Below are 23839 nucleotides of genomic sequence, written 5' to 3' on the forward strand. Positions count from 1 at the left end.
TGTTGGAAAGTAGTACCTTGGAGATGTCAGGAGTGTAGTTTGGTTGGAGTTAATCATGGAGTAGAAGTGGTCTGGAGAAGGATGAGAAATCTGGTTAGGAATTGCAAAGGTGTCAGTAGGAAAGGTGAATCTTCAGGGATAACAACTCCAGGGTGACTTTTGTTTCCTCAGAAATTCCAGATGAAAAGGAAGAGGCTACTTCTAACTCTCCCTCCAAGGAGAGTAAGAAGGAATCATCTCTGAAGAAGAGTCGAATTCTGTTAGGGAAAACAGGAGTCATCAAGGAGGAACCACAGCAGGTCTGTGAAGGGAAAAGGGGTTTGGTGTTTAGAAGAACAAAGAAAGGTAATGGAGAAGGGTAGTCTGACTAAGGTTTGATGATGTATCATTAGAACATGTCTCAGCCAGAAGTGAAAGATCCATGGAATCTCTCCAATGATGAATATTACTACCCTAAGCAACAGGGTCTTCGAGGCACCTTTGGAGGAAATATTATCCAGGTAAAAGTAGCATTTTTTTCTGTGGTGAATGGGAACCACTGCTTTCTTCTGATGGAGGATATGGGTAAATCTTGCCTAGGCTGGAGTTTAATTTGAACCCTTATATTTCTGTCTTAGCACTCAATTCCTGCTGTGGAATTACGGCAGCCCTTCTTTCCCACCCACATGGGGCCCATTAAACTACGGCAGTTCCATCGCCCACCTCTGAAGAAGTACTCTTTTGGGGCACTATCTCAGCCAGGTCCCCACTCAGTCCAGCCCTTGCTAAAGCACATCAAAAAGAAGGCTAAGGTTGGTTATCTTGGTTAGAAGAAAACAGCTATAAAAGACATTGGAGTACAAATGGGGGAGATGGACTGGATATTAGATGATACTAGGAAATTATTTATTTTCTTAGATGTGATAGAATGTTATTGTGGTTATTTAGGAGAATGTCCTTGGGAGATGCATGTGAAAATGCTGTGAAGTGCCATGGTAACTGCAACTTTGAAAAACGGTTCAGCAAAATCTGTTGAGAGATAGTTACAGATAAAACAAATATGGCAAAATATAAAGTTACATCTAAGTGGTGGGATAATAGGTGTTCATAGTTTTGACTTTATGTTTGACAATTTTTGCTATGAAGTTGGAAAAAAAAAAGGCAAGTAAAAGTTTTTGATGTCTCAGTGAACAACATCACTCTGTAATTATTGTCCTGTCAGTAGCTGTACCATATTGTCTTTGTTCTCGGCAGATGAGAGAACAAGAGAGGCAAGCTTCAGGTGGTGGAGAGATGTTTTTCATGCGCACACCTCAGGACCTCACAGGCAAAGATGGAGATCTTATTCTTGCAGAATATAGTGAGGAAAATGGACCATTAATGATGCAGGTTGGCATGGCAACCAAGATTAAAAACTACTATAAGCGGGTGAGTCTGCTCAGAAAATCTTTGTTGTTAGTATAGCTGTAGTTAAATATCCAGTGATCATATGTGAACGTGTATTTTGTTATTTTATACTAGAAATTTATTGGGAGGAAGGAATGATATCCATTTTGCAGGTAGTACTATTAGTAGAATGCTATGCTCATAGAATATTTTGTGTAGGCTTATTGATTATATTCTGGGATAATAACTGGGTCTGCTGCATTCCTTATAGAAACCCGGAAAAGATCCCGGAGCCCCAGATTGTAAATATGGAGAAACTGTTTACTGCCATACATCTCCTTTTCTAGGCTCACTCCATCCTGGACAATTACTTCAGGTGAGGAATTATTTCCTGTTGTAACTCTTTCCTAAGGAAATTGACAGATGAGGAGCTAGTCAGCCCGGAAAGGACCAATTCTAGTTGATTGAGATACTATTTATACATCAAATATGGGAAAGAGCAATATAAACTAAAAATGATTATAATCCAAAAATTTTTTGCATCTTTTTATTGAAACTGGCTCCTTATTATGTTATTCAGTAAGTTAAATTTGAAATAGTTTTTTGAAAATACATAGTGGTAAGAAATCCAGAAACATCTGGGTGGCATAGGGAAGTCAACCTGGGATTAATAATTTACTATAGGGACTTCCCTGGTGGTCCAGTGGTTAAGACTTCACCTTCCAATGCAGGGGTTGCAGGTTCGATCCCTGGTTGGGGAGCTAAGATCCCACATGCCTCAGGGCCAAAAAACCAAAACATAAAACAGAAGCAGTATTGTAACAAATTCAATAAAGGCTTTAAAAGTGGTCCACATTAAAAAAAAATCTTAAAAAAAAATTTACTATAGTTAATTTATGAATGTTTAATTTGTATGTGTAAGATGGGTATGTTTTGATAATAGTAGTCGTGGTCATTTTGAGTATTGAACCACCCTGAACTGTGCTACTTACAGTCCCCAGCTGTAGTGAAATGGTTTTTTCCCCTCTTTGTTCTGATGGGTATAGAGATGCCCTCTGCTAACCTAGCTTTTACATATCTTGTTAAGGGAAGGCACAGAGGTCCACAAATGATGTGAGGAAATCTTTAGCACTCTTCTACCTTGTTCCCCCCCCCACTCCCGCCCCACTTCATTTCTCTTGGCAAGCTTAACCATTTTGCCTGCTCTTGTACCTACTTTATTCCATTGTTTCTATTGCTTATTCTCTTAAAACATCCACAAAGCACATTGTTTTTTTATCCTTTACATCTGTAGTCCATTTCCCACCAAATTTTGAGTATCACCTTCATACTGTTCCTGGAGTTCCTATCCCTGTAACTTGCTATTGAGATTTTCTACCAGTCCATCCCCTTCTTTTGTGGCTACTTTTGTAGTCTCTCAGAGAGATCCCTTTTTACCTTCTCCTGTAACTCTTTTCCACATTTAGAATTTTCTTTCCACACCTATCTATTGAAGATCCTCTCTCTTTTCTACTTTTCTGATTTTTTTGAGAAGTCTTTCCTTAGAATCACAGGTTCTTGTGATAGTTGATCCTCATCTGGCTGCTACTTAAACAAGCTCAAATGTTTCTGTCCTGCATGTTTGGTCTGTCTTTTCTAGCACACTTTCTAATTCATTAGTTGTTTTTGTTGTTTTATTTTTTTATTAATTTACTTAACAAATGTTTTGATCTCACATATTATGTCAAGGGCTATGCTAGGTCTAGGGTAGTAGTATGGTACTTGTTAGTTTATAAAGTGATTTTCATATGTAATCTTTATAGCAATCGTGTGAGGTATAGGCGTTTTAAATATCTCCATTTTGTAGATGAGGAAAATTAAGCTCATAGATATTAAGTAATTTATCTGACATCATACAGTGAGTAGCAGAGCCAGTGTCATCTGAATCCAAATCCTGTAATTTCCCCACTACTGACTCTTAAAGGTAGCCAGTGGGTAAAAAATTATCTGTCTAATCCCATTTGATATTCCATGTTATAATTTGTTTACGTTATTCGATACACCTTAGATGGCATAATGGGGATAGAGAGCAAACAAGCTTGATTTTCCTTTCTCATTAGTTTACTAAATTTCCAGGGTTTCTCTGTATATAACTTTTGTGTTTTTATTTTTGTTAGGCATTTGAGAACAATCTTTTTCGTGCTCCAATTTATCTTCATAAGATGCCAGAAACTGACTTCCTTATCATTCGCACAAGACAAGGTTACTATATTCGAGAATTAGTGGATATTTTTGTGGTTGGACAGCAGTGCCCCTTGTTTGAAGTTCCTGGGCCCAACTCCAAAAGGGCCAATACACATATTCGAGACTTTCTCCAGGTAAGAATGAGAGGATAGGGAGGGGGTCTGGGTGTACGTCAAAGGATATGTGGATTTGGGGGCACAGCAGGAAAGATCAAAACACATAGGGGATTAGCAGGGGAAGGGGCCCTGGGGAGGACTTTTATCCTTACTTTGCCAAATAAAAAAAATTCGGTTTGTTGGGCAGGTTTTTATTTACCGCCTGTTCTGGAAGAGTAAAGATCGGCCACGGCGGATCCGAATGGAAGATATAAAAAAAGCCTTTCCTTCCCATTCAGAAAGCAGCATCCGGAAGAGGCTAAAGCTCTGCGCTGACTTCAAACGCACAGGTCATCGGTTGTGACTGATTATATGTCCTCTCTGCCTCTCTCCAAGAAAGGAATTAGGGCTTCCAGTTAAAAGGATAAACATACAGTTAATAAAATAGAAAAAAACAATAAAGTCATCAAAAGGAGGTAGCAAATCTTCTAATTATGGAGGCTCTGATTACTATTTAATTTTTTTTTTTTTGCTATTTAATCTTGCCTGTCAGGAAATTCAGTGGGATTGTTGGATGTCTTACGTGAGATGTAGGAAACCTAGCAGCAGGGCTTTTCTTTGCCGGACAGTCAGGCTAACTGTGGCTAGGCCTGATACCTTCTAGGACATTGCCTAGTTCAGTCTTGTTTTGCCATCCCTGTTGGCTGTCAATGAAAGGGCCTTTGGGATTCAGAATGGTCTCATTTTCTCTATCTTTTCTAGGCATGGACTCAAACTGGTGGGTGCTGAAGTCTGATTTTCGTTTACCAACTGAGGAGGAGATCAGGGCTATGGTGTCTCCAGAGCAGTGCTGCGCTTATTATAGCATGATAGCTGCAGAGCAGCGGCTGAAGGTGAACACCTTCCTCTTAGGCACTACTTATGCCTATGGGTTTCTTTCAGAGAGATGAGGATGAAGACTTTTCTCACTGGCTTACGAATGATGGTTACTAGATTATTACCAATTATTTATAAAGTCAAACTGTATGATGTACTCTGTGTACATCAGTTCTGGGGTAAACTGCATTGTAGCTAAATACCAGTGGGAAGGCTTAGTGAGGGACTTAGGGCATATTGTTTTGCTTTGAAAATGGTTGCTCATTCATTTGGGTGGTGGTTTTAATCTCTGTTCTTTGTAAGACAGGTGTGTTAGCAGGGAAAGTACTTCTTAGTTGTTTTCCATAGCCTTCCAGGTGGGCAGAGATGATGATGATGCTGGACATGTGGTTTAGAGAAGCATAATGTCCTTATCAGGCCAAAATAGGAAAGATCTAGCTGGGGTGGGATAGCACAGCTCTGTCCCACTGAGTTAATGAGCATCTCTATTTCGCTTCCTTATGGGCCTTAACTATCCACATGTATTAGCCTAAGGATGTAGAATGGTGATAGGTACGCCTAAGACTTTACAGAATCCATTCTTTATGCAAAATGGGCTTTGGTGTTCTGTACTTGGTATTCATTGAAACTTGTGCTTTGTCTTACGCATGGATTTGTCCTCTTCCAGGATGCTGGCTATGGTGAGAAGTCCTTTTTTGCTCCAGAAGAAGAAAATGAGGAAGATTTCCAGATGAAGATTGATGATGAGGTACAGCTTTAATCTTTATTAGTACATCCCGTTTATCCTTTTTTGAAAAAACAGCTTTATTGAGATGATTGACATACAATAAACGGCACATGTTTAAAGTGTACTATTTGGTACGTTTTGTTGTATGTTTATACCTGTGAAATTGTCGTGACAAGATAATGAGTGTATCTGTCACCCCCAAAAGTTTCTTCATGCCTCTTTGAAATCCCTTTCTCCTCTCTCCTCCCTTCTCTCTACCCTCCCTGTCCCTTGACAACCACTGATGTGCTTCCTGTCACTATAGATTAGTTTGCACTTTTTAGAATTTTAGATAAATGGAATCATACAGTTACATGTACTCTTTTTTTTTTTAATTGGTAAAATACATACACAAAATTTACCATCTTAACCTTTAAGTGTGTAGTCAGTAGTGTTAAGTACATTCACACTGTTATACAACCAATCTCCAGAACTCTTTCCATCTTGCAAAACTGAAGCTCTATTACCCATTAAACAGTAATTCCCCATTTTTCCCTCCCCTAGCCCCTGGCAACCACCATTTTACTTTCTGTCCCTATGAATTTTACTACTTTAGGTACTTCACCTAAGTGGAATCATACAGTATTTGTTTTTATATCACTGATTTATTTCATCTGGGATAATATTCTTAAGGTTCATTCAGGTTGTAGCATGTGTCAGAATTTCCTTCCTTTTTTTTTTTTGAGAGTTTTTGTTTTGTTTTTTATTATCTTTGGCTGTGTTGGGTCTTTGTTGCTGCACGCAGGCTTTCTCTAGTTGTGGCGAGTGGGGGCTACTCTTCGTTGTGGAGTGCGGGCTTCTGTTGTTGCAGAGCATGGGCTCTAGGCGCGCAGGCTTCAGTAGTTGTGGCGCATGGGCTCTAGAGCGCAGGCTCAGTAGTTGTGGCGCATGGGCTTAGTTGCTCCGCGGCATGTGGGATCTTCCCGGACCAGGGCTCGAACCCGTGTCCCCTGCATTGGCAGGCAGATTCTTAACCACTGCGCCACCAGGGAAGCCCTTCCTTCCTTTTTAAGGCTGAATAATATTCTGTGATGTGTATACACACACACATATACCATGGAATATTATTTTGGTTATCCATTCATCCATTGATGGACATTTGCATTGTTTCCACCTCTTGGCTGTTGTGAATAGTGCTGCTATGAACATGGGTGAGCAAATATCTCTTCAAGACCTTGCTTTCAATTCTTTTGCATATATACCCAGAAATGGAATTACTGGATCATATGATAATTCTATTTTTATCAATAGTTTTTTGAGGAACCTCCATAATGTTTTTCAAAGCATCTGCACTGTTTTACATTTCTATCAATGGTGTATAAGAGTTCCAACATCCCCACACTTTCGTCAGCATTTGTTATTTATTGTTTTTTTGATAAGTAGCTATCTCAATGGGTGTGAGGTGGTATCTTAGTGTGGTTTTGATTTGCATTTCCCTGATGATTAGTGTCTTTTCATGTGCTTGTTGGCCATTCGTATGCCTTATTTTGAGAAATGTCTGTTCAAGCCCTTTGCCCATTTTTGAATTGGGTTGTTTGCTTTTTGTGGTTGCGTTGCAGGAGTTTATATATTCTGGGTGTTAACCTCTTTTCAGATATATGTTATGCAAATATTTTCTCCCATTCCATAGGTTGCCTTTCACTCTGTTGTGTCCTTTGTTGCTGAGAAATTTTAAATTTTGATGTAGTCCAGTTTACCTAATTTTACTTTTGTCGCTTGTGCTTTTGGTTCCATATCCAGGAGATCATTGCCAGATCCAGTGTCGGGAAGCTTTTCCCCTGTCTTTTCTTCTAAGAGTTTTACATTGTTAGTTCTTACATTTCAGTGTTTGTCCCATTTTGAGTTAATTTTTCTTTATGGTGTAAAGTAAAGGTCCACCTTCATTATTTTGTACATGGGTATTCTATTTTCCCAGCACCATTTGTTGAAAGTGTAAATTTTTTCTTGTCTGTGTTCTTCACTCTAATTATGTTGAGATTCATCCAGGTGGTTGTGTGTATTAATAGTTTGTTCCTTTTATTGCTGCGTAGTATACCACAGTATGGATGTACTACAGTTTGTTTAATCACCTGTCAAAGGGCATTTTGGTTGTTCCCAGTTTTTGGCTATTATGAATAAAGCTGCCTTAAATATCCATGTATAAATCTTTATATGGACATACATTTTTTTTGGCAGGGGGGGCAAATACCTAGAAGTGAAATTGCTGGGTTGTATGGTAACTCTGTTTTACCTTTGGAGGAACTGCCAGACTTTTCCACAGTGGCTGCACCATCTACATTCCTACTAGCAGTGTATGAGGGTTCCAGTGTTCCAACATCCTTATCAACACTTGTTATTTTCTATTTATTATTATTGCTGTTATTATTATTGCCCGCCTATAGTGGGTGTGAAGTGGTCTGTCATTGCAGTTTTATTTTTATTTATTTTTTTATTTATTTTTTTTCACACACACACACTGTATTTTATTTTTACAAGAGATGAGTAGACTGACACCAAGCATTGTACATGGATGACCACAACAAAAGCAACAATGATTGCAATTACCAAACATGAAACACACTCATACTATGTCATAATATTGACATTCAGTCCAGTAATCCTCCAATGTAACAGCTCCTTTACTTTGCAGTGAAAATTGATTTGTATATTCTTTGCCTCTGAGTCCTTGTGGGATTTTTTTTTTAATTCAGACAAAGTCACAAAAATTATACTCATCCTCATCAGTTCACTCAGTCCCATGTAATTAATTTTTTTTTTCATCTTGATCTTTTGTTAGCACTTTTATGAGTTCATCAGTTTTTCATTAGAGTTCTGAAAATGCTTATTCATTCAGTTCAGCAGTACAGTGAGTTACCAGAAACCTGTACTTGTCAGAGTCTTTTCCATGAATTTCTTGAAGATGAAACCCTTTTATAGGAACATATTTGCAAAAGCATCAGAGTACACCCAGAACTGTCTGTAAATGACAAAAGACTTAAAAATGACCACAGTTAAAGATTTGATGGGGGCTTCCCTGGTGGCGCAGTGGTTGAGAATCTGCCTGCTAATGCAGGGGACATGGGTTCGAGCCCTGGTCTGGAAGGATCCCACATGCCGCGGAGCAACTGGGCCCGTGAGCCACAGCTACTGAGCCTGCGCGTCTGGGGCCTGTGCTCTGCAACAAGAGAGGCCGCGATAGTGAGAGGCCCGCGCACCGCGATGAGGAGTGGCCCCTGCTCGACGCAAGTAGAGAAAGCCCTCGCACAGAAACGAAGACCCAACACAGCCAAAAATAAATAAATAAATAAATTAAAAAAAAAAAAAGATTTGATGAAAGTTCGTAATAATGCAGTTGACAAGAAAATTAGTTATTACTGAGATATACATTTTAAAGTAATAACTAGGATTATTACTTATAACATTATACCAGAACATATAAGATTTTTAGAAATTTCATGTAATGTCTGAAACATTTATATTAACATATTTCCAAATATATTTGCATACAAATACAAATATAAGATTTTTAGAAATTTCATGTAATGTCTGAAACATTTATATTAACATATTTCCATACAAATAACCCAATGAAAGTTTAGTATTGGTTGTTTTGTTTGTTTGTTTTTTTATACTGCAGGTTCTTAATTAGGCATCAATTTTATACACATTAGTGTATACATGTCAATCCCAATCGCCCAATTCAGCACACCACCATCCCCACCCCACCGCAGTTTTCCCCCCTTGGTGTCCATATGTCCGTTCTCTACATCTGTGTCTCAACTTCTGCCCTGCAAACTGGCTCACCTGTACCATTTTTCTAGGTTCCACATACATGCATTAATATACGATATTTGTTTTTCTCTTTCTGACTTACTTCACTCTGTATGACAGTCTCTAGACCCATCCACTTCTCAACAAATGACTCAATTTCGTTCCTTTTTATGGCTGAGTAATATTCCATTGTATATATGCACCACAACTTCTTTATCCATTCGTCTGTTGATGGGCATTTAGGTTGCTTCCATGACCTGGCTATTGTAAACAGTGCTGCAATGAACATTCGGGTGCATGTGTCTTTTTGAATTACGGTTTTCTCTGGGTATATGCCCAGTAGTGGGATTGCTGGGTCATATGGTAATTCTAGTTTTAGTTTTTTAAGGAACCTCCATATTGTTCTCCATAGTGGCTGTATCAATTTACATTCCCACCAACAGTGCAAGAGGGTTCCCTTTTCTCCACACCCTCTCCAGCATTTGTTGTTTGTAGATTTTCTGATGATGCCCATTCTAACTGGTGTGAGGTGATACCTCATTGTAGTTTTGATTTGCATTTCTCTAATAATTAGTGATGTTGAGCACCTTTTCATGTGCTTCGTGGCCATCTGTATGTCTTCTTTGGAGAAATGTCTATTTAGGTCTCCTGCCCATTTTTGGATTGGGGTGTTTGTTTCTTTAATATTGAGCTGAATGAGCTGTTTATATATTTTGGAGATTAATCCTTTGTCCGTTGATTCGTTTGCAAATATTTTCTCCCATTCTGAGGGTTATCTTTTTGTCTTGTTTATGGTTTCCTTTGCTGTGCAAAAGCTTGGAAGTTTCATTAGGTCCCATATCTTTATTTTTGTTTTTACTTCCATTCCTCTAGGAGGTGGGTCAAAAAAGGTCTTGCTGTGATTTATGTCAAAGAGTGTTCTTCCTATGTTTTCCTCTAAGAGTTTTATAGTGTCCAGTCTTACATTTAGGTCTCTAATCCATTTTGCGTTTATTTTTGTGTATGGTGTTAGGGAGTATTCTAATTTCATTCTTTTACATGTAGCTGTCCAGTTTTCCCAGCACCACTTATTGAAGAGACTGTCTTTTCTCCATTGTATATCTTTGCCTCCTTTGTCATAGATTAGTTGGCCATAGGTGTGTGGGTTTATCTCTGGGCTTTCTATCCTGTTCCATTGATCTATGTTTCTGTTTTTGTGCCAGTACCATATTGTCTTGATTACTGTAGCTTTGTAGTATAGTCTGAAGTCAGGGAGTCTGATTCCTCCAGCTCCGTTTTTTTCCCTCAAGACTGCTTTGGCTATTCGGGGTCTTTCGTGTCTCCATACAAATTTTAAGATGATTTGTTCTAGCTCCGTAAAAAATGCCATTGGGGGCTTCCCTGGTGGCGCAGTGGTTGAGAATCTGCCTGCCAGTGCAGGGGACACGGGTTCAAGCCCTGGTCTGGGAAGATGCCACATGCCACGGAGCAACTAGGCCCGTGAGCTACAACTACTGAGCCTGTGCCCCGCAACAAGAGAGGTCGCGACAGTGAAAGGCCCGCGCACCGCGATGAAGAGTGGCCCCCGCTTGCCGCAACTAGAGAAAGCCCTCGCACAGAAATGAAGACCCAACACAGCCAAAAATAAATAAATAAATTAAAAAAAAATGCCATTGGTAATTTGATAGGGATTGCATTGAATCTGTAGATTGCTTTGGGTAGTATACTCATTTTCACAATGTTGATTCTTCCAGTCCAAGAACATGGTATATCTCTCCATCTGTTGGTATCATCTGTAATTTCTTTCATCAGTGTCTTATAGTTTTCTGCATACAGGTCCTTTGTCTCCCTAGGTAGGTTTATTCCTAGGTATTTTATTCTTTTTGTTGCAATGGTAAATGGGAGTGTTTCCATAATTTCTCTTTCAGATTTGTCATCATTAGTGTATAGGAATGCGAGAGATTTCTGTGCATTAATTTTGTATCCTGCAACTTTACCATATTCATTAATTAGCTCTAGCAGTTTTCTGGTGGCAGTTTTAGGATTCTCTGTGTATAGTATCATGTCATCCGCAAACAGTGACAGTTTTACTTCTTCTTTTCCAATTTGTATTCCTTTTATTTCTCTTTCTTCTGTGATTGCCGTGGCTAGGACTTCCAGAACTATGTTGAATAATAGTGGTGAGAGTGGACATCCTTGTCTTGTTCCTGATCTTAGAGGAAATGCTTTCACTTTTTCACCATTGAGAATGATGTTTGCTGTGGGTTTGTCATATATGGCCTTTATTATGTTGAGGTAGGTTCCCTGTATGCCCACTTTCTGGAGAGTTTTTAACATAAATGCGTGTTGAATTTTGTCAAAAGCTTTTTCTGCATCTATTGAGATGATCATATGGTTTTCATTCTTCAATTTGTTAATATGGTGTATCACATTGATTGATTTGCGTATATTGAAGAATCCTTGCATCCCTGGGATAAATCCCACTTGATCGTGGTGTATGATCCTTTTAATGTGTTGTTGGATTCTGTTTGCTAGTATTTTGTTGAGGATTTTTGCATCTATATTCATCAGTGATATTGGTCTGTAATTTTCTTTTTTTATAGTATCTTTGTCTGGTTTTGGTATCAGGGTGATGGTGGCCTCATAGAATGAGTTTGGGAGTGTTCCTTCCTCTGCAATTTTTTGGAAGAGTTTGAGAAGGATAGGTGTTAGCTCTTCTCTAAATGTTGGATAGAATTCACGTGTGAAGCCATCTGGTCCTGGACTTTTGTTTGGTGGAAGATTTTTAATCACAGTTTCAATTTCATTACTTGTGATTTGGTCTGTTCATATTTTCTATTTCTTCCTGGTTCAGTCTTGGAAGGTTATACCTTTCTAAGAATTTGTCCATTTCGTCCAGGTTGTCCATGTTATTGGCATAAAGTTGCTTGTAGTAGTCTCTTAGGATGCTTTGTATTTCTGCAGTGTCTCTTGTAACTTCTCCTTTTTCATTTCTGATTTTATTGATTTGAGTCCTCTCCCTCTTTTTCTTGATGAGTCTGGCTAATGGCTTATCAATTTTGTTTATCTTCTCAAAGAACCAGCTTTTAGTTTTATTGATCTTTGCTATTGTTTTCTTTGTTTCTATTTCATTTAATTCTGCTCTGATCTTTATGATTTCTTTCCTTCTACTAACTTTTGGTTTTGTTTGTTCTTCTTTCTCTAGTTTCTTTAGGTGTAAAGTTAGATTGTTTACTTGAGATTTTTCTTGTTTCTTGAGGTAGGCTTGTATAGCTATAAACTTCCCTCTTAGAACTGCTTTTGCTGCATCCCATAGGTTTTGGGTCGTCGTGTTTTCATTGTCATTTGTCTCTAGGTATTTTTTGATTTCCTCTTTGATTTCTTCAGTGATCTCTTGGTTATTTAGTAACGTATTGTTTAGCCTCCATGTGTTTGTGTTTTTTACGTTTTTTTCCCTGTAATTCATTTCTAATCTCATAGCATTGTGGTCAGAAAAGATGTTTGATATGATTTCAATTTTCTTAAATTTACTGAGGCTTGACTTGTGACCCAAGATGTGATCTATCCTGGAGAATGTTCCGTGTGCACTTGAGAAGAACGTGTAACCTGCTGTTTTTGGATGGAATGTCCTATAAATATCAATTAAATCTATCTGGTCTATTGTGTCATTTAAAGCTTCTGTTTCCTTATTTATTTTCATTTTGGATGATCTGTCCATTGGTGTAAGTGAGGTGTTAAAGTCCCCCACTATTATTGTGTTACTGTCAATTTCCTCTTTTATAGCTGTTAGCAGTTGCCTTATGTATTGAGGTGCTCCTATGTTGGGTGCATATATATTTATAATTGTTATATCTTCTTGGATTGATCCCTTGATCATTATGTAGTGTCCTTCCTTGTCTCTTGTAACATTCTTTATTCTAAAGTCTATTTTATCTGATGTGAGTATAGCTACTCCAGCTTTCTTTTGATTTCCATTTGCATGGAATATCTTTTTCCATCCCCTCACTTTCAGTCTGTATGTGTCCCTAGGTCTAAAGTGGGTCTCTTCTAGACAGCATATATATGGGTCTTGTTTTTGTATCCATTCAGCAAGCCTGTGTCTTTTGGTTGGAGCATTTAATCCATTCACGTTTAAGGTAATTATTGATATGTATGTTCCTATGACCATTTTCTTAATTGTTTGGGTTTGTTTTTGTAGGTCCTTTTCTTCTCTTGTGTTTCCCACTTAGAGAAGTTCCTTTAGCATTTGTTGTAGAGCTGGTTTGGTGGTGGTGAATTTTCTTAGCTTTTGCTTGTCTGTAAAGCTTTTGATTTCTCCATCAAATCTAAATGAGATCCTTGCCGGGTAGAGTAATCTTGGTTGTAGGTTATTCCCTTTCATCACTTTAAGTATATCATGCCACTCCCTTCTGGCTTGTAGAGTTTCTGCTGAGAAATCAGCTGTTAACCTTATGGGAGTTCCCTTGTATGTTATTTGTCGTTTTTCCCTTGCTGCTTTCAATAATTTTTCTTTGTCTTTAAGTTTTGCCACTTTGATTACTATGTGTGTCGGCGTGTTTCTCCTTGGGTTTATCCTGTACGGGACTCTCTGCGCTTCCTGGACTTGGGTGGCTATTTCCTTTGCCATGTTAGGGAAGTTTTCGACTATAATCTCTTCAAATATTTTTTCTGGCCCTTTCTCTCTCTCTTCTCCTTCTGGGACCCCTATAATGCGAATGTTGTTGCATTTAATGTTGTCCCAGAGGTCTCTTAGGCTGTCTTCATTTCTTTTCATTCTTTTTTCTTTATTCTCTTCTGCAGCAGTGAATTCCACCATTCTGTCTTCCAGGTCACTTATCTGTTCTTCTGCCTCAGTTATTCTGCTATTGATTCCTTCTAGTGTAGTTTTCATTTCAGTTATTGTATTGGTCATCTCTGTTTGTTTGTTCTTTAATTCTTCTAGGTCTTTGTTAATCATTTCTTGCATCTTCTCAATCTTTGCCTCCATTCTTATTCCGAGGTCCTGGATCATCTTCACTATCATTATTCTGAATTCTTTTTCTGGAAGGTTGCCTATCTCCACTTCATTTAGTTGTTTTTCTGGGGTTTTTTCTTGTTCCTTCATCTGGTATATAGCCCTCTGCCTTTTCATCTTGTCTATCTTTCTGTGAATGTGGTTTTTGTTTCAGAGGCTGCAGGATTGTAGTTTTTCTTGCTTCTGCTGTCTGCCCTCTGGTGGTTGAGGCTATCTAAGAGGCTTAATGGAAGGCTCTGGTGGTGGGTAGAGCTGACTGTTGCTGTGGTGGTCAGAGCTCCGTAAAACTTTAATCCACTTGACTGTTGATGGGTGGGGCTGGGTTCCCTCCCTGTTGGTTGTTTTGCCTGAGGCAACCCAACACTGGAGCCTACCTGGGCTCTTTGGTGGGGTTAATGGCAGACTCTGGGAGGGCTCACGCCAAGGAGCACTTCCCAGAACCTCCGCTGCCAGTGTCCTTGTCCCCACGGTGAAACAGAGCCACCCCCCGCCTCTGCAGGAGACCCCCCAACACCAGCAGGTAGGTCTGGTTCAGTCTCCCCCAGGGTCACTGCTCCTTCCCCTGGGTCCCGATGCGCACACTACTTTGTGTGTGCCCTCGAAGAGTGGGGTCTCTGTTTCCCCCAGTCCTTTCGACGTCCTGCAATCAATTCCCACTAGGCTTCAAAGTCTGATTCTCTAGGAATTCCTCCTCCCGTTGCCGGACCCCCAGGTTGGGAAGCCTGACGTGGGGCTCAGAACCTTCACTCCAGTGGGTGGACTTCTGTGGTATAAGTGTTTGCCAGTCTTTGAGTCTCCCACCCAGCAGTTATGGGATTTGATTTTACTCTGATTGCGCCCCTCCTACCGTCTCACTGTGGCTTCTCCTCTGTCCTTGGACGTGGGGTATCCTCCTTGGTGAAGTCCAGTGTCTTCCTGTCGATGATTGTCCAGCAGCCAGTTGTGATTCTGGTGCTCTCGCAAGAGGGAGTGAGAGCACGTCTTTCTACTCTGCCATCTTGGTTAATCCTCCTGTCATTGCAGTTTTAATTTGCATTTCCCTGATAGCTAAAGATGTTGAGCATCTTTCTATGTGCTTATTTATCATCCAGTTATCTTCTTTGGTTGAGGGTCTGTATCTCTTTTGCCAATTTTTATTTTTAATTAGTTGTTTGTTTTCTTCTAAAGTTTTGAGAGTTCTTTATGTATTCTAGGTCCGAGTTCTTTATCAGGTACGTGATTTACAAAGATTTTCCTCCCAATCTGAGGCTTGTGTATTAATTGTCTTAGCAGTGTCTTATGAAGAGCTGAAGTCTAACTTGTAAATCTTCTCCTTTGTTGCTTGTGGTTTTGGTGTTATATGTAAGATATTTTAATCGAACTCAGGGTTGCAAAGTTTTTTTCTTATATTTTCTTCTAAAGGTTTTATTGTTTTAGATCTTATGGTTAGATCCATTTTGAGTTAATTTTTGTTTAGGGTGCAAGGTGTAGATTAAGGTTCATTTTTTTTTGCATATGAATGTCCAGTTATTCTAGTACCATTTGTCAAAAAATTAAATGATCTTTTAAAACAAAAATTTGGTCATATCACTCTCTTGCCCAAAGACTTCCTTTGGGTCCTCATTTCTTTTAGGAAGAAATCCTTAACATGATTCATAAGGCTTTACATGATTTTGGTCTTGTATTGTAATACAACTCTCACCTCCTCTCATCTGTCACTGCCCATTTTATACTCTAAGCTCCAAACATACTGAAGTTCATTCAGTTCCCTTAATTTCTTTCTGCTGTCTTCTAGGATTTTGCAACTGCTATTCCTTCTGCCTAGAATGTTTTCTCTCCACTCCTCTGTCATCTGGCTTTCATCTACAAGTTATATTCTCCTGGAAGCTTTCCCCGACTCTTGCCCTCACTCCCACCCTTCATTCAGATTGGATCACCATCCTTTCCTTCTTTGTGTACATACAGCACTTTTTACTTTCCTATCATGGCACTGATCATGCAGTATTGAATTTGTTGGTTTATTTATCTCTCCCTCACTAACATGAGGTCCTTGAGAAAGTAGTGCTTGACATGTGGTAGATATTCCATAAATATTTGTTAAGTGAGTGAATGATTGTCAGTGAGGTCAGGCAGAGTGACTAAAGAAGCATTGTTGTACTATTCTTTTGAGGTTGGAGTTAACAATGAGTGGATGTCTAAGAATTTCCAAAATTAAAGATTCTGTTGAATGGCCTTCAAGATTGAATCTTGAGTAGAGAATTGGCCTCTTTCTAGCTAATAATTTATACTCTTGACTGGTCTGTTTGGACAAGCACATTCCCCTTGTCTTAACTGCCTGATTATTTAATGGGGTTGATGAACACTATTCAGGGTCCCAGGAGAGGACAGGCCTTTTTGACCAAACCAGTGGCAGAGGTAGAATACACTTTGATTTATTGCTACTGGGATTGGGGCCAGTGCTTTTGTAAAGCATGCTTATCATCTAATTGTGAGAGTCATTCTGAAGAAGGCGTTTGAGCAATTGGGCAATCAAATGTGGTCATCAATCTAACTTAACTCTTTGAGCATTGTGAGGGTGGGGGCAACACTGTCTTTGAGAACTCTCAGTCAAACCCAAGGGATATGGGGCTGAAGGGGGTACCACTGTTCCGCATATTCCTACTTATACTGACTGAGATCTTGGCCTCTATTTATTATCATGATTTAAGTACCATAGGAAAGAACAGCAGGCTGAGTACTGGGCAGCTTTATGTAACTGTTGATCTCTGTGGACAGTTTAAGAAAGCATCAAATTGTACATTATTGTAATTACCCCCACCTTCTAAGTATGGCTAGAGCAAATGTTTCCCACCACCCTTTGAATCTTTTTCTATAACTCAGGTTCGCACTGCTCCTTGGAACACCACAAGGGCCTTCATTGCTGCCATGAAGGGCAAGTGTCTCCTGGAGGTGACTGGGGTGGCAGATCCCACAGGGTGTGGTGAAGGATTCTCCTATGTGAAGATTCCAAACAAACCAACACAGCAGAAGGTGAGACTGTCTGAATTTCTAGAGGTTAAAAATCAAGGGAGGAAGAAATAGAGGTTAAGGAATGGAGATGAATGGGTGGGGATCTGGAAAGCCATTAAAATGTTGACAGGATGACTTAAATGCCTACCATAAAGAGTTCAGCTTACTAGGATTCTCTCTTGTTTTGTTTCTGAGGTAGGATGATAAGGAGCCTCAGCCAGTGAAGAAGACAGTGACAGGAACAGATGCAGACCTCCGTCGCCTTTCACTGAAAAATGCCAAGCAACTTCTACGTAAATTTGGCGTGCCTGAGGAAGAGGTGGGTGTGGAAGAGGAAGACTTACAGGCTCCTAGGGGCTTTGTATAGACAGGGAAAAGCTTGGAGGCAGATGCTAGGAACTAATCTGGAGAATTTTGTAGGGTAGGTTGTGGTAAACTGGATCTTAGATACTTTTTCAGGAGTTAGCTTTCCCAAAGCTTTCTGTTTAACCTGCTTTGGGTGATTTCATTGTTGTTGTGTTTTTTGTTTTTTTGGTTTTGGTCTAACTCTCTAACCGTGTACCCTGGTTTGTCCTTTGAAATCCCTGAATGATTTGTGTGTGTGTGTGTGTGTGTGTGTCTCTTGTAGATTAAAAAGTTGTCCCGCTGGGAAGTGATCGATGTAGTACGCACAATGTCAACAGAACAGGCCCGCTCTGGAGAGGGGCCCATGAGTAAATTTGCCCGTGGATCAAGGTTTTCTGTGGCTGAGCATCAAGAGCGTTACAAAGAGGAATGTCAGCGCATCTTTGACCTGCAGAACAAGTGTGTTGTTTTAGTGCTGTAGAAAATCCAAGCTGGAAAGGGGAGGGGTCCCAGGCATTATTTTATAGTGAAGAGAAGGTCACCTAATAAAGTGACTAGTGGTCAGGTATCTGAGATTTCAGGGTGGTGTCTATTCATAATACTGCTAGAGTACCTACTCCCTTCAAAGCAGCTTGGCAAAGGTTTTGAATGGCAAGAACTGCTAGGTTCCATGGCAACTTTTGTGGCCTACTTGGACCTGGCAGCCATTACAGTGGTGATAGGCAACAGTAGGCTTAGTGGTTAGAGGATGGTAATGCCCTATTAAAAATGACCGATGTACTGATTTGTTTCTCAGGTTTTTTCCAGGAATTGTGAAAGAGTTGCAGTACTATTTCATATTTTGAACTTGCCTTGTGACTAAATTTCTGGGAAAACTTTGTAGAGCTTCTCTGTTCAGGGTCCCATGTCTTAGTGGATTTTGAATATTTCTTTTTTAAGGTTGATTTCTCAATTTCCTACTCTTGCCTAAACTAAAACTGTATTTCTTCAGTTGTTTCTACACATTTATGTTTCCCTCTTCTTAACATTGTTTTTTCTTTTTAGGGTTTTGTCATCAACTGAAATCTTATCAACTGACACAGATAGCAGCTCAGCTGAAGACAGTGACTTTGAGGAGATGGGAAAGAACATCGAGAACATGTTGCAGAATAAGAAAACCAGCTCTCAGCTGTCACGTGAGCGGGAGGAGCAGGAGCGGAAGGAACTGCAGCGGATGCTACTGGGTGAGGGTAGTGACTTCACAGACAGACAAGAAAAAGAAAGATCAAGAAAGTGTAAATAACCACGCTAATAACTGAGGTAAAGCTGGAGGCAGAAGAAGTAGGGAATGAGTGTAGGGAAGCCTATAGATGAGGTAGAGAGATTCTGCAAACTGGACTCTAGGTTTGTCTGTGGGGCACAAATTGAAGAGATGCTGCCAGTCCACTACTGCCTCTGTCTGTATTAGGCCTGGCCAAGCCAGGGCTATCAGTGCTGTACATCAATTGAGTTTTCTGGGCATTCATCCTAGAGGGTAAGAGTTTTTAATACAGAATCTGTGGATGAATTGGGGGGTTGTTCATGAACCCTCTGAAATCACATGTACAATTCTGTGCAAATGTGCCTTTTCTGAGAAGATCCATGGCTTTCAGGAGATTCTCAAAGGAGTCTTAGACCCTAAAAAGTTTTAAATCACCAACCCAAAATTGCATAAGTTGACGGTGGGAATGAGAAAGGCCTAAACTGGTTTGGGATTTGGTCACTGGGAATGAAAAGAGAAAAATCAAAGGGACCTTAAGATTTCTCTCTTGCTTGCTAGAAAGATGGTGGTGGTACCATTGATTAAAGTAGTAAATTTCAGAAAAAGAAGCAGGTTTAAGAAGGAAAGGTGTAATATGTGGTGTTTGAGGTCCCCATGATACTCCCAGTATAGATGTCAAGCAGGCAGTTGAAAACTTGGATGTAGATACTGAGAGAGAGGATAAAGGCTGAAGATGAAGATTTAAATGACTATTTTCACTCACAGTAGCCTTTCCTTTGTTTCCTCTCTGTAAAAGCTTTGTGTAATTCTGTTGTTCTGGCTACTTCGTAAAGATGTGATAAAGCCTTTCCTCTAGTGTGGTCCTGGACCAGCAGTATCTACATCACATGGGAGCTTGTTAGAAATGCAGCATCTCAGGTCTCACCCCAAACCTACTGAATTAGAATCTCTATTTTAACAGGATCCTCAGATGATTCCTATTCATTCATATTAAAGTTGGAGAAGCATACTCTAGGCCTTGAGACTCTGGATTTTTTCTGTGGTGCCATCTATTTCCCGTGGGTGCTTGGGTGCTTTTCTATAATGTGACCATCAACTGCTTCCTGCTTGGACTTTCTTCTTGCGCTGTTGTTCAGAGGAATCAGAATACAGCTACTGCTCTTCTGTTCCCTATATAACAAACGTGTTTCTTTGAGATCCTTTCAGAACTTTCTGTACTAACAAAAACGAGAACACTGACAGTGGTAAAATGAAGTCAGGAAAGGACAACTCAGTGTATTCTTGGGGCTGGTGGTGACTGATGCTTTCTGTAGAACCATAGTTCTGTGGGATGTTGAGCTTCGGAGTCTCCACTCAACCCCAAGAAAATGGCCATTTGGGTGGTAGGGGGAATGTGTGGAAATCTTTTTCTGCCTTGCAGCAGCAGGCTCAGCAGCAGCAGGAAACAATCACAGAGATGATGACACAGCTTCTGTGACTAGCCTTAACTCTTCTGCCACTGGCCGTTGTCTCAAGATTTATCGCACGTTTCGCGATGAAGAGGGGAAGGAATATGTTCGCTGTGAGACCGTCCGAAAGCCAGCTGTCATTGATGCCTATGTGCGTATACGGACCACAAAAGATGAGGAATTCATGTGAGTTTGACTCCCTCCCCACTTTCCAGTGCGATAAGGAGAATGATAATGATGGGGAAGGGAGTGAGGGTGGATGCTTGAGTTTTTTATATTTTTAATTTTTTAATTTTTTATTTTTTGAATATTCTTTTTTTTTTCCACACCCACACACTGTATTTTGGCTTTTTTTTTTTTTCAATTTACTTATTTTGGCTGCATCAGGTCTTTGTTCTGGTGCGCGGGCTCTACATGGCATGCAGGCTTCTCTCTAGTTGTGGCGCAAAGGCTTAGTTGCCCTGCGGCACGTGGGATCTTAGTTCCCCAACCAGGGATCGAACCCACATCCCCTGCATTGGAAGGAGGATTCTTAACCACTGGACCACCAGGGAAGTCCCCACACTGTATTTTATTTTTACAAGAGATAAATAAACTGACACCAAGCATTGTAAATGGATGACCACAATAAAAGCAACAATGATTGCAATTACCAAACACGAAACACACTCATGCTGTGTCATAATATTGACGTTCAGTCCAGTAATCCTCCACTTTAACAGCTCCTTTACTTTGCAGTGAAAATTGATTTGTATATTTTTTGCCTCTGAGTCCTTGTGGGATTTTTTTTTTGGGGGGGGGGGGTTTATTCAAACAGAAAGTCATAAGAATTATAATCATCCTCATCAGTTCACTCAGTCCCATGTAATTAATTTTTGTTTATCTTGATCTTTTGTTAGCACTTTTATGAATTCATCAGTTTTCCATTAGAGTTCTGAAAATGCTTATTCATTCAGTTCAGCAGTATAGTCAGTTACCAGAAACCTGTACTTGTCAGAGTCTTTTCCATGAATTCCTTGAAGATGAAACCCTTTTATAGGACCGTTTTTGCAAAAGCATCAGAGTACACCCAGAACTGTCTGTAAATGACAAAAGACCGAAAAATGACCATGGGTGAAGATTTGATGAAAGTTCATAATAATGCAGTTGACAAGGTAATTTAGTTATTTCTGAGATATACATTTTAAAATAATAACTAGAATTATGACTTATAACATTATACCAGAACATATAAGATTTTTAGAAATTTCATGTAATGTCTGAAACATTTATATTAACATATTTCCATACAAATAACCCAAAGAAAGTTTAGTATTAGTTGTTTTTTTTGTTTGTTTGTCTGTGTCTCAACTTCTGCCCTGCAAACCAGTTCATCTGTACCATTTCTCTAGGTTCCACATACATACGTTAATATACGATATTTGGCTTTCTCTTTCTGACTTACTTCACTCTGTATGACAGTCTCTAGATCCATCCACGTCTCAGCAAATGACTCAATTTCGTTCCTTTTTTTGGCTGAGTAATATTCCATTGTATATATGTACCACAACTTCTTTATCCATTCGTCTGTCGATGGGCATTTAGGTTGCTTCCATGACCTGGCTATTGTAAATAGTGCTGCAATGAACATTGGGGTGCATGTGTCTTTTTGAATTATGGTTTTCTCTGGGTATATGCCCAGGAGTGGGATTACTGGATCATACGGTAAATCTATTTTTAGTTTTTTAAGGAACCTCCATACTGTTCTCCATAGTGGCTGTATCAATTTACATTCCCACCAACAGTGCAAGAGGGTTCCCTTTTCTCCACACTCTCTCCAGCATTTGTTGTTTGTAGATTTTCTGATGATGCCCATTCTAACTGGTGTGAGGTGATACCTCACTGTAGTTTTTTTTTTTTTTCACACACACACACTGTATTTTATTTTTACAAGAGATAAGTAGACTGACACCAAGCATTGTACATGGATGACCACAACAAAAGCAACAATGATTGCAATTACCAAACATGAAACACACTCATACTATGTCATAATATTGACATTCAGTCCAGTAATCCTCCACTGTAACAGCTGCTTTACTTTGCAGTGAAAATTGATTTGTATATTCTTTGCCTCTGAGTCCTTGTGGGATTTTTTTTTTTAATTCTGACACAAAGTCACAAAAATTATACTCATCCTCATCAGTTCACTCAGTCCCATGTAATTAATTTTTTTTTTCATCTTGATCTTTTGTTAGCATTTTTATGAGTTCATCAGTTTCTCATTAGAGTTCTGAAAATGCTTATTCATTCAGTTCAGCAGTACAGTCAGTTACCAGAAACCTGTACTTGTCAGAGTCTTTTCCATGAATTTCTTGAAGATGAAAGCCTTTTATAGGAACATATTTGCAAAAGCATCAGAGTACACCCAGAACTGTCTGTAAATGACAAAAGACTTAAAAATGACCACTGTTAAAGATTTGATGAAAGTTCATAATAATGCAGTTGACAAGAAAATTAGTTATTTCTGAGATATACATTTTAAAGTAATAACTAGGATTATTACTTATAACATTATACCAGAACATATAAGATTTTTAGAAATTTCATGTAATGTCTGAAACATTTATATTAACATATTTCCATACATATTTCCATACAAATACAAATATAAGATTTTTAGAAATTTCATATAATGTCTGAAACCTTTATATTAAGATATTTCCATACATATTTCCATACAAATACAAATATAAGATTTTTAGAAATTTCATGTAATGTCTGAAACATTTATATTAACATATTTCCATACAGATAACCCAATGAAAGTTTAGTATTAGTTGTTTTGTTTGTTGTTTTATACTGCAGGTTCTTATTAGGCATCAATTTTATACACATCAGTGTATACATGTCAATCCCAATTGCCCAATTCAGCACACCACCATCCCCACCCCACCGCAGTTTTCCCCCCTTGGTGTCCATATGTCCATTCTCTACATCTGTGTCTCAACTTCTGCCCTGCAAACTGGCTCGTCTGTACCATTTTTCTAGGTTCCACATACATGCATTAATATACAATATTTGTTTTTCTCTTTCTGACTTACTTCACTCTGTATGACAGTCTCTAGACCCATCCACTTCTCAACAAATGACTCAATTTCGTTCCTTTTTATGGCTGAGTAATATTCCATTGTATATATGTACCACAACTTCTTTATCCATTCGTCTGTTGATGGGCATTTAGGTTGCTTCCATGACCTGGCTATTGTAAACAGTGCTGCAATGAACATTCAGGTGCATGTGTCTTTTTGAATTAGGGTTTTCTTTGGGTATATGCCCAGCAGTGGGATTGCTGGGTCATATGGTAATTCTATTTTTAGTTTTTTAAGGAACCTCCATATTGTTCTTCATAGTGGCTGTATCAATTTACAATCCCACCAACAGTGCAAGAGGGTTCCCTTTTCTCCACACCCTCTCCAGCATTTGTTGTTTGTAGATTTTCTGATGATGCCCATTCTAACTGGTGTGAGGTGATACCTCACTGTAGTTTTGATTTGCATTTCTCTGATAATTAGTGATGTTGAGCATCTTTTCATGTGCTTCCTGGCCATCTGTATGTCTTCTTTGGAGAAATGTCTGTTTAGGTCTTCTGCCCATTTTTGGATTGGGGTGTTTGTTTCTTTAATATTGAGCTGCATGAGCTGTTTATATATTTTGGAGATTAATCCTTTGTCCGTTGATGCATTTGCAAATATTTTCTCCCATTCTGAG

The 23839-nt window shown here is 39.2% G+C and overlaps 1 protein-coding gene across 13 annotated transcripts in view; it reads left to right on the plus strand.

Moving 5' to 3' along the window:
- The window catches only part of TAF1 (TATA-box binding protein associated factor 1), a 93234-nt gene that overhangs the window by 10144 nt on the left and 59251 nt on the right, over positions 1-23839 (plus strand). For 12 of the 13 annotated variants that reach the window (XM_036839230.1, XM_036839226.1, XM_036839222.1 and 9 more), the window contains 14 exons: positions 172-299; positions 393-500; positions 618-791; positions 1234-1407; positions 1637-1741; positions 3522-3722; positions 3892-4033; positions 4446-4576; positions 5227-5307; positions 16928-17077; positions 17256-17375; positions 17685-17860; positions 18446-18624; positions 20062-20275. In XM_036839230.1, coding sequence (XP_036695125.1) covers positions 172-299; positions 393-500; positions 618-791; positions 1234-1407; positions 1637-1741; positions 3522-3722; positions 3892-4033; positions 4446-4576; positions 5227-5307; positions 16928-17077; positions 17256-17375; positions 17685-17860; positions 18446-18624; positions 20062-20275 — 2083 coding nt within the window. The remainder of the gene's footprint in view (positions 1-171; positions 300-392; positions 501-617; positions 792-1233; positions 1408-1636; positions 1742-3521; positions 3723-3891; positions 4034-4445; positions 4577-5226; positions 5308-16927; positions 17078-17255; positions 17376-17684; positions 17861-18445; positions 18625-20061; positions 20276-23839) is intronic. The other variant, XM_036839223.1, reaches the window with a different exon arrangement.

Source organism: Balaenoptera musculus, chromosome X (assembly GCF_009873245.2).
Source record: "Balaenoptera musculus isolate JJ_BM4_2016_0621 chromosome X, mBalMus1.pri.v3, whole genome shotgun sequence".
Classification (NCBI taxonomy): domain Eukaryota; kingdom Metazoa; phylum Chordata; class Mammalia; order Artiodactyla; family Balaenopteridae; genus Balaenoptera; species Balaenoptera musculus.